This window comes from Chlorocebus sabaeus, chromosome 1, assembly GCF_047675955.1.
Source record: "Chlorocebus sabaeus isolate Y175 chromosome 1, mChlSab1.0.hap1, whole genome shotgun sequence".
Taxonomy (NCBI): Eukaryota; Metazoa; Chordata; class Mammalia; order Primates; family Cercopithecidae; genus Chlorocebus; species Chlorocebus sabaeus.
In genome coordinates this window covers 91,048,899-91,059,085 of record NC_132904.1, presented here as the reverse complement: position 1 = coordinate 91,059,085, position 10,187 = coordinate 91,048,899, and the positions used below count along the sequence as shown (strand labels likewise).

Genomic DNA, 10,187 nt, shown 5'->3' with positions numbered 1-10,187 from the left:
GTTGTAAAAATCCTGATTTTAACGTTTTCTTTTTCTTTTTTTTTGACACGGAGTCTCACTCTGTTGCCCAGGCTGGAGTGCAGTGGTGTGATCTTGGTTCACTGCAACCTCCGCCTCCTGGATTCAAACAAAAGCAATTCTCCTGCCTCAGCCTCCCGAGTAGCTGGGACTACAGGGGTGTGCCACCATGCCCGGCTAATTTTTTTTTTTTTTTGTATTTTCAGTAGAGATGGGGTTTCACCGTGTTGGCCAGGATGCTCTTGATCTCCTGATCTCGTAATCTGCCCACCTCGGCCTCCCAAAGTGTTGGGATTACAGGTGTGAGCCTGTTTTCTTTTTAAATATTGCTTTGGCTCTTAGGATTTTCAACTACTAGGATTTTTGCTTATCTATGTTTGTGTGCCATAAAATGCAATTCTCTCCTTGTTGCATGAGTCCTCTTATATGAGGTGTCTAAAATAGTCATGCTCCTAGAAACAGAAAGTAGAATGGTGGCTGCCAGGATCTGGGGCAAGGGAAAATGGGGAGTAGCTATTCAATGAGTTTAAAGTTTTAGTTATACGAGATGAGTAATTTCTAGAGATCTGCTGTACAATCTAGAATCTCTGTAATTCTAGAGATCTATAAGCATTGTGCTTATAGATAAAAAAATACTATGCACTAAAATTTTAAGAGGGCAGATCTCATGTTAAGTGTTCTTCACACAATAACAAAACAAGAAATTTGCACACATGTATGGAATCCTACATGGAAGGGGAATAAAATTAATAGATTTAGTGGCCAAGCATGCTGACTCACGCCTGTAATCCCAGCACTTTGGGAGGGCGAGGCCAGCAGATTACTTGAGGCCAGGAGTTTGAGACCAGCCTGGCCAACATAGTGAAATCCGGTCTCTACTAAAAACACAAAAAATTAGCTGGGCATGGTAGCACACGCCTGTAATCCCAGCTACTTGGGAAGCTGAGGCATGAGAATCACTGGAACCTAGAAGGCAGAGGTTGCAGTGAGCCGAGATCGTGCCAGTGCACTCTAGCCTGGGCAATAGTGAGTCTGTCTCAAAAAGAAAAAAAACAAAAATAAAAAAAAAATTAAATAAATTTAGTTATAGCCTATGTACAACATATACTTTATATGTGGATAAATGGCAAGCATATTTAAAAGTCGATATAAGTAACTAAATTCAAAAAATATAAACTGTACCTTTAGAAGCAAATGCAGTTGCTTTTGCTCCTGATAGTAATTTTTATGTCCTCAAACCCTACTGTAAATAAACTACATAAAAATAATATTTAAGAAAATGGAATTTTGGTTATTATGATTGACAGACTAACTGGTGGTATATAGATAATATTCAAAAACACCACAAGTAAAAAGTTGTGGTATTTGAACATGAGCTTTCTGGGAACGTAAGAAAATACACTTAACATGCACCAAATGATGCATTCTTTAATCAACTTCACAAATACATGTCAAATACTAGTGTGTGGCGAAGAGGAAAGGTGGTAGAATCAGATAGACAAACCTCCATCATGCGCACATAGCATGACAATGGGCAATCCGTGTAAGTTCTATAAGCCTGATTTCCTTTTGTACAATGATATGTATCTCAGAGAGTTGTTGTGAGGCTCACATGGTATCACACACGCGATGCACATACAGCATAGTTGGCCTACAGTGAGCACTCAGTTGTTAGCTATTGTCACAGAAGTTTGGTGTACCACATCTTATATATATAAGAACTTTCATAAAGATCAGATGATTTCATTCATGCATTACATAAAAGATGACTGGAGGACATTGATAAACACATGTAGCTTTTTTTTTTAAAACAATATGATTTCAATGTATTTCATATTGAAATTTATTTTTAAAGTATTAAAGAAATTGACAAAATAAATTACACCATATGATTTTTACATTTAAATAACAAACTAGCCTACAGCAAGATAGACATTATCCCTGATTTACATATGAGAAAATTGAGGTTTTTTTTTTTTTTTGCCCAAAGTCACCCACAGGTGGCACTGAGGATTTGAACTCAGTTTGTCTCACTCAGAGTGTAATGCTCTGTGTAACCATCCTTCTTTGCCTCCAGGGAATGACTCAGGCATGTAGATCTGTGCTTTCAATGGACTAGCCATTAGACAAACATGGCTGAGAACTTGAAATGTGACTAGTCTAAATTCAGATGTGCTTTAAAATACACCCTGTATTTTGAAGATTTACTATCAAAAAAAAAAATCTCAATAATTTTAAAAGATATCTCTCATATTTTGGATGTATTATCCTAATATATATACATATAATTAATTTTACCTGTTTGTTTTAATATGGCTCTTATGATTTTCAACTTCTAAGATTTTTGCTTATCTATGTTTGTGTGCCATAAAATGCAATTCTGTCCTTATTGCATGAGTCCTCTTATATGAGGTATCTAAAATAGTCATGCTAAAAACATAAAATTACATACGTGGCTCACATGTTTCTATGTGTTGGCACTGATTTAGATCATTTCCATTTAGGTTCTGAGAAGTAAAAGTTTGGAGTTTCAAAGGAAATTTCCAGGAATTTAAAACATCAATCAGCTACACTTAATCCTTCTTGGTTTACTCTCTTCTGAACTTAATAAGCATAGACCTTAAATATCCTTTAGAGAAAGCATTTCATATTGAACAAATTGAGTGGTCATCTAACAACCCTACAGATGGACTGGAGCATCTTATGATAAACAAATTATAGGAAAGACATAATCAAGGATTTGGTGATCTTATTTTGCAGGCAGTTGCATAAATTCCTAGAGCCAATGCAGGTAGGGTCAAGATGGTACATGTGTTGATCAGGAATCAAGAGTTGATCCAGAGATTTCATTTTGGTATAGGACATAAATCTCAGAATAGTCTCTGGGCTTCTTTTGATCATGATTTTCCAGCATAGTGTTAGATAACATAATAGATGTCAAATAATAAAAATAAATGTCTTCATATTATAGTATAAAGAGTTTAAATCCCACCACTGTGGTAGGCTGTGGGTTGGAAGGCTCCCTGGAAAAGCGTATTTAAGATTCATAAAAGCAAAGCCAACTAGTTCCACTTTAGGCCTAAGAATTATGATATGAACCTTGAACATTCACAAAAATTATCTCTTCCTCAAGCATAGGTTAATCAAAATTAAACCCTTAGTTATGAAAAACTCAGATTTTATTTTTTAATAAGTCTTCATACAGGCTTTTCAAGATTAGAGAAAATTCTGTTTGCAAACTGAGCTATTTAGCCTGCCTAAACTGGAAAGTAGAAGTAATCCTTTCAAAGCACAATTAGTAACTGCCTTCTGTGGACAGAGCAGTCTAGTAAATGTTCTGGAAAGTATAAATGAAGCAGACAATACAAATTCTGCCCTCAGGGGTGGGATTTGTCTTATATGTAGAATTTGCTCTCTAGCATCAGTGAGTGTTGAGGTCTGAAAACAAGGGAGTAGACACATCTTAGGTCCTTATTGGAAATAAGACTTCTTTGGCTTCATACTTAAATGGAAAGTTTACATGGAATCATGGGTGCAATCCATTCTCAAATGAGAAAGGAGCCATCAGCTCTGTGACTTTCAGGCTAAGCAGCCTCATTCAGCAGTCTGCTTGGATAAATAAGGTCTTATTTTGTCATCACTGCCTGTCAGCTGTACCTGTCATTTGGTGTCACTAACTTAGGCCAGATCAAACAGAAAGCAACCTCTTTCTGCCACAAAGCATCTCCCTAGGCAGAGATCACAACATAAACTAAAGCACTAACTCTCAAGAGCCTGTTGTCACGATGATTCAGTTCATATATTATCTCTGACTTTTCTGAGATCATCTAATAAGTTCTAACCAAAAATAAATATTTAATATTTCATTAAATAACATTATTACTTAGTCTAGGGTGACTGGGTTACATAGGATGGCTTGAAAGAGATAAGCCTTGGTGGACATTTAAAAAATTTAACTGAAGTAAAGAGCAATTGGTTTAGTTCTCTTCCCCTAGAGTGTTCTCATGTTGAGAAGACAAAACTTTGGGAACAATCACAGAGGGGCTAGGTACACAATGCAAAATTGCTGCTGGAGAAACTGAGAGAGTAGATATTAAATAACTAAGTGCACGCTGGATGAATAATGTTCTGGATCCAAGAAAGACATACACAGGTAAAAAATGAATTCATGCCTTTTGTGTTGTTCAAAACTTGTACTTTATTTTTCTCAAATATTTTTACTTATGCTTTTTGTCATTATCCACAGTGTTTTCTTTTTTTTAAGCCTGAGCCACTTTGTGGTTTTAGCCTCAATATAATAATCATCCCCTTACTCTTAAACTAATTCCTTTTCCCCTGTCACTTAGGCTTTGTATAGTTTGTAAAAATGAGGACCTTAGAAAATCAACATTTCCTGTGAACTTGAGAGACTATATGAGCAGTGCCCCAATCAGTAGGATTAGGCATGTAAAACCAGTTGGATAGCAGATATATTATGATCTCTTGGACAAAGGTATAGTTGTGTGCATGTCTACAAGGTCATCGTGATTTGCCATTAGCATAAGGATCATGTAGGTTGACCAGGGTGAGGTAGGACTATCCACAGGATTGTGTAAATTGTGGTAGGGGAGGCAGTATACAATATTCATGAATTAAACACCTAGCTAACTGCTTTCCTGAAAATGGTCTGTGTTCTAAAAGACAAAGATCTAGGTTTTTTGCTGTTTTTTTTCTTTAACTTATGAAGATGCAAGCCACTAATACGTTACTTGCTCTAGTTTAAAGTGAAAGCAACTGGCTATGGTAAGGTAGAGAAGACAGCTAAATTGTATCAGAATATTTAAGACTTCTAAATTAAGTTCTGAGTTACCTCACCTTATAAAAATATATGTCAATATACTAAGTACTCAACAAAGATCCAGGATGTGGGATATTTAAAAATACATCTCTCTTGGATCAGCACCAAAAATATCAGTTTCTGTACAACCCGTGTCAAGTTTTTAAGTATACACACATTAAAATTATTTCTGATAAAAAATCACAAACTCCACAGAAATCATTAAATATATATGCAAATTACTTTTAAATACATTCTGACATCAAAGTCAGGCAATTCACTTGGAAGAATGTTATAATGAATATCACTGAATTTTTGTAGTAAGATGTTTGACGTCAACTTTGATTATGGGAATACTTTACATCTCACACAAAGGAGGCACTGGTACTTAGAAACTTAAGAAAATTACTAGAATTGTTAAGACTGAGGTGAAGAATTTGTACAGCCTTCCACAATTTCAAAGAGGTAGTGATAGATACTTGTCCTCCTGGCAATATCAAATGCAGTTTCTTCCAGGTTGTTTTTCAGCCCTGGTTTGACGTAACGGTTCATCAAGAGGAGTTCTAGGGTATCCTTGCTGTCTCTGTTTCCAGCAGCAAGATGCAAGGGGGTCAAGAGGCCTTTTGTTTGGGCATTGATATCTGCATCATGCTGCAGTAAGAAAGAAGCCACTCTGGTATTATTCCACTTACAAGCACTGTGCAGGGGCGTCCAGCCATCCACAGTCACTGCATGAACGTCTGCCCCCTGTGCAATGAGCTCCCGGACAATATCTAAGTGTCCACTGTAGGCTGCGCGATGAAGAGGGGTATACTCATCTTCATCCCTAGTGTTCACATGAGTGGCCTTTTCAGAAAGTAGTCTCCGCACTGTAGTTAGCTGAGAAGAAAAATGGAAATCTTTCAACTCAACTCAAACCAAAACAATAACCAAAACAAAATTGTCTTGTGGTGTTAGATTTAATTAAGTTGAATAAAAACTGGTTAGTAGATGACTTTAAAATGAAAATAATTTAAGATCTCTTTTTTGGGAGGAGAGGACTACTGGTTTGAGAATGAACAAGTTAGTGTTAACTATACTTTGTTGCTTCTATGAATGAGATTCTCTGAATATCAAACCATACCCTTACTCCTGGTCCAACTAAGGTTCATTGCATAAAAGCTTCAGTCCAATGAATATCATAGGTTTTAATTGTATTTTTTATATGTTATCTGTGAAGAAAACATAACTGCTTGATTTTTCTATTGGATTATCACACCAATATATACACTGTATGAAACTTTTAAAAATAAAACTTTTAACAAAAGAATAAAGTATTAATAAGGAATTCTAGGGATTTAAGAGCTCAATTCCTTCTTAATACAACCTTAGAAACATCCTTTTAGGTTGTAATTTTTAGTTTGTTCTATGGGCCTCTGGTTAAATGTGGCATGCTCTTGGGTTAAAAAGCTATTTAAAATGCAAGACCCTTTTAGTTATTAGTTTACTAAAACAGACATGGGGAAACTTAGTAAAATTAGGTGGAAGTGGCCAAGCAGAGGGAATAAGCTTTTGATGTTCATTCCACTTGGATGATCCTGGGCAAATTAATATTCCTGAATCTCAATTTCTTACTCTATAAAAGAGAAGAATATTACTTATAGAGATACATGAGGATTAAATAATGTAATAAGGTACCTGGTATAGTTAGTATTTAATAAATGTTAGTTTCCATCCTCTTTCCTAAATGATCCTAATGACTTTATATAAATGATTTTAAAATATGGATGACTGCTTGCTATCTTTCTAGATAATTATCCTTAAACCCCCAAATAATACCTAGCATGACACTTTGCAGCTTAATATGTGCTTTCATGTACATTGTCTCATTTGGTCCTCACAATCAAGAGATAGGTATGACGGCCATAATAGGAAAGGCAGGCCTTCTGGCTTGAACCCAGTGCTATTCCTACTGTCACACTTCCTTCTGTAATTTTTTTTTTTACCCGATTTTTTTCAGCAGCCCAAAGAAGCAATTTGCTTGGGTCTTTTTCCATTTTTTTTTCTTGCAATCGATACCACTCTTCATTTTTGTCATCTTGCTCCTCATCTTCATCAGAATTGCCTACCCAAAGACTTTGAGTACCAGTAGGAATAAGGTGTCCATGTGTTTCCAACAATTCAAGTTGGTTAAAGTGTTCAGAAAAATCCAAGGAATTCTCTTGGTCTGGTATTCCATCATCATTTCCTTTTTCTTTTTCCATTTTTACTACTATTCTAAATAAAAAGCATTTCAAATGCCAGGGTATAATCTTCCTAGAGATAAATTATGACTGCTTTATTCATCAAGACCTGAAAACACAAATACAAAAGTTATTAGTAAAACAATAATTCAGGCTTTATCAACTGCATAGATAAGTCTCGCAAACATATACAATTAAACCCTGTGTAAACTCTTGTTTTTCTTATGGTATTCCTTACATACACTAAATACTGGTGCTGACAGAAAACAACAAAAGACAGAAGCATTAGACCACTATTAGATCACAGATGATCTTTAGTGGTCTAATGCTTCTTACTTTTGTTGTTTTCTTCTAAGTCAACTATATTATTATATAACTATTATTATTATTATTATATTTTATATATATATTTTTTGAGACGGAGTCTCGCTGTGTCGCCCAGGCTGGACTGCAGTGGCCGGATCTCAGCTCACTGCAAGCTCCGCCCCCCGGGTTCACGCCATTCTCCTGCCTCAGCCTCCCGAGTAGCTGGGACTACAGGTGCCCGCCACTTCGCCCGGCTGGTTTTTTGTATTTTTTAGTAGAGACAGGGTTTCACCGTGTTAGCCAGGATGGTCTTGATCTCCTGACCTCGTGATCCACCCGTCTCGGCCTCCCAAAGTACTGGGATTACAGGCTTGAGCCACCGCGCCCGGCCATAACTATTATTTTTAATCTACTGGTTTAGGTATGACGGTATTATGCTAAGAGTGATGAATGCTTGAAGGTTTTGAAGTATAACTAATACAATGAAGAAGGTGCATTCAAGATTTTTATAAACTAGACACACAGATAATATAGAGCAGAAATAAAAACTTCTAATTCCTAAAAAAACTACTTGGAAGAATCAGGGATTCTTGAAGATGTTAGCCCCCAAAAGGACATCTGTCCCAATCTCTCATTGGAGCAGATATCTTTATCACAACATCTACACTAATTATCCTATTTCTACTTTGATAATTTCAGGCCTAGGAAAATTCACTGCTTTAAAAAGTAGTCCTATTTATTGATAGGCAACTATAGTTCTTAGTTGGGTCCTTGTTTTCAACTGAATTTTGGCTGTCATTCATTCCTTCATTCAACTAATATGAATAGAATGTCTGGTATGTGTCAATTTCGGGGTACTGGGATTCAATAATGAGCAAGATCCTCAGGAAGCTTACTCTAGTGTAGGTGACTGGCAAAGACGTCATGTGACTGGCAAAGACAACATGATAAGTACTACTACAAGACCTTATCTAGAAACCATGAGTATACAGGAAGTTCATAATTCCCCTAGTTCTAAGGGATTAAAGAAGGCTTCCTGAAGGAACTGATGTTTATTCTGTTAAGCCGCCATATTAATTTATAAACCAGTATCAGCTTAAAGAGTTACACAGCATATAAACCTTAATCAATTACAGAAAAGGAGAATAGCCAATAGATAGTCTAAAAATACCAGTTCCCAGCCTCCCAACTCTATTTGTCAAATCTTATCAGTCTTTCAAGGCTCTTCTCAGATGTTATCTCTTCCATTCTTTCTTGATCCTCTCATTTAGATCACTTTCTGCTTTCTACTTTTTTTGGTGCTACATTGTATTTCACCACTAACTTTGTTCTTGTTTTTGCCCCTTAAAAGATTATAAGTTTAAAGATAATGACCACATTTAACTTATATTTATCTCCTACTTGTCTATAGAAGGCATTAAGTATGTGTAGCATTATATTTAAAGTCTTGTCGCTTGATTTTGCCTGGAATGGATTCTGAGAAGTTCCAGAGTTAGGCATACCCCCAAGATACTGATTTCTGGTACCTAATCTCACAAGTTTAACAGTATACAATCTTAATATGGTATTAAATTTTATTACTAGTGGCAATAGCACTAAACTCAAGTTTAAATCTATTACTCACATCCAGTAACTTTTCTGGACCTGTTACTTTATTGTAAAATGTAAGAATTTTACTAAAGTGGCTTTTCAGTCACCCTTGGAATCAGAGACACCCAATCAGAATCGCTTTGTGTTTTATTAATTCTCCTGGAGTTTACACTTTTTCTTTGATTCTCAAACTAATTCCTGAACCTTGCAACACAAAAGTGACCATACATCAATTCATTAAACACTTAACAGAGGCTAAAAAATAAAAGTTCACTTGTAACTATATCAAATATAGTAACCTTATACCACAGATCTTATCCTCTTCCTCAACATGCTTTTCCTTTTAATAAAAACTCTCTTTAAAAAATTTTGAGTTTACAGATTCAGATACAACAAATTATATATAAAATTGTACTGGTATATTTAGTTTAAAAAGCCAAACCTAGGCGCATCTACCCGATTCACAGTTAAAAAACAAAACTGATTACTTGATGATGATATTCCTGATATTCCATCAGGAATCATTTAAGTACGTTTCCTAACTTAAAGGGCATATCCTATTTTGAGAGAGATCCGAACTATGTCAACTCCTTACAAACAACTCAGTGATGGGGGTGGGGGGGAGTATAAACCTTACAGATGAAGGAGGTTCAGATAGATAAAACAACTTGCCCTAGATCAAGGACCCTTCAGTGGAACTGAAAGGGCAGACGTTCTAATTCAAAAGTTCCACATTATTTTTCGCTGCACTATACATCTTACTGTTATCAGCACAAAGCAATGCAGCTGTGCTGAACTCAAGGCCCTATGGGTGACACCTGTAGAGAGTCTGGCGAGTGGGAGGGAGGGAGAGGGGATCCAGCTTCAACACTCTGCCACGGGCCGGGAACTCACAGGCCCGCGAGCTCCGCCTGAGGCCTTCTAAATAGCCAAGAGCGGAGAAGCGGCTTCAGCCCTACCTGGGGACCACGACGCGGCCTGACCTGCAGGGCTCGGCCTGTGTCCACAGGCTACCCACCCGCACTGGCTCAGGAGTTCTTAGATGGCGCGGGTCCACCAGAAAGCGCGGTCCGGGACAGGGAATAACTACCCACCTGACAGAAGGGAAAATCGCCGCCTTGCATCTCACTTCCGGGTTTGTCTCCTCGGCTGCTCAAGATTGGCTCCTGCGTGAGGGCGGGGCCTCGCCGCTACTTTCCCCGCCCCTTCACGGCGTGCGGTAGCCAATGAGAACC

General features: G+C 37.0%; 1 protein-coding gene across 2 annotated transcripts; it reads right to left on the bottom strand.

The window, feature by feature from the left end:
- Positions 1-4,191: 4,191 nt before the first annotated feature.
- Positions 4,192-10,133, bottom strand: ANKRD49 (ankyrin repeat domain 49). 2 transcript variants are annotated; one of them, XM_038005322.2, is made up of 3 exons: positions 10,047-10,133; positions 6,820-7,165; positions 4,192-5,713 (listed from the first exon to the last, which is right to left on the bottom strand). In XM_038005322.2, exons 2-3 carry the CDS (start codon positions 7,075-7,077, stop codon positions 5,252-5,254), a joined length of 720 nt encoding a protein of 239 aa, XP_037861250.1. In that variant the 5' UTR covers positions 7,078-7,165; positions 10,047-10,133; the 3' UTR covers positions 4,192-5,251. The 2 variants fall into 2 exon arrangements, with proteins under 2 accessions (XP_037861250.1, XP_037861251.1); XM_038005323.2 differs by having other exon boundaries at positions 9,912-10,079.
- Between the last annotated feature and the right edge of the window lie 54 nt (positions 10,134-10,187).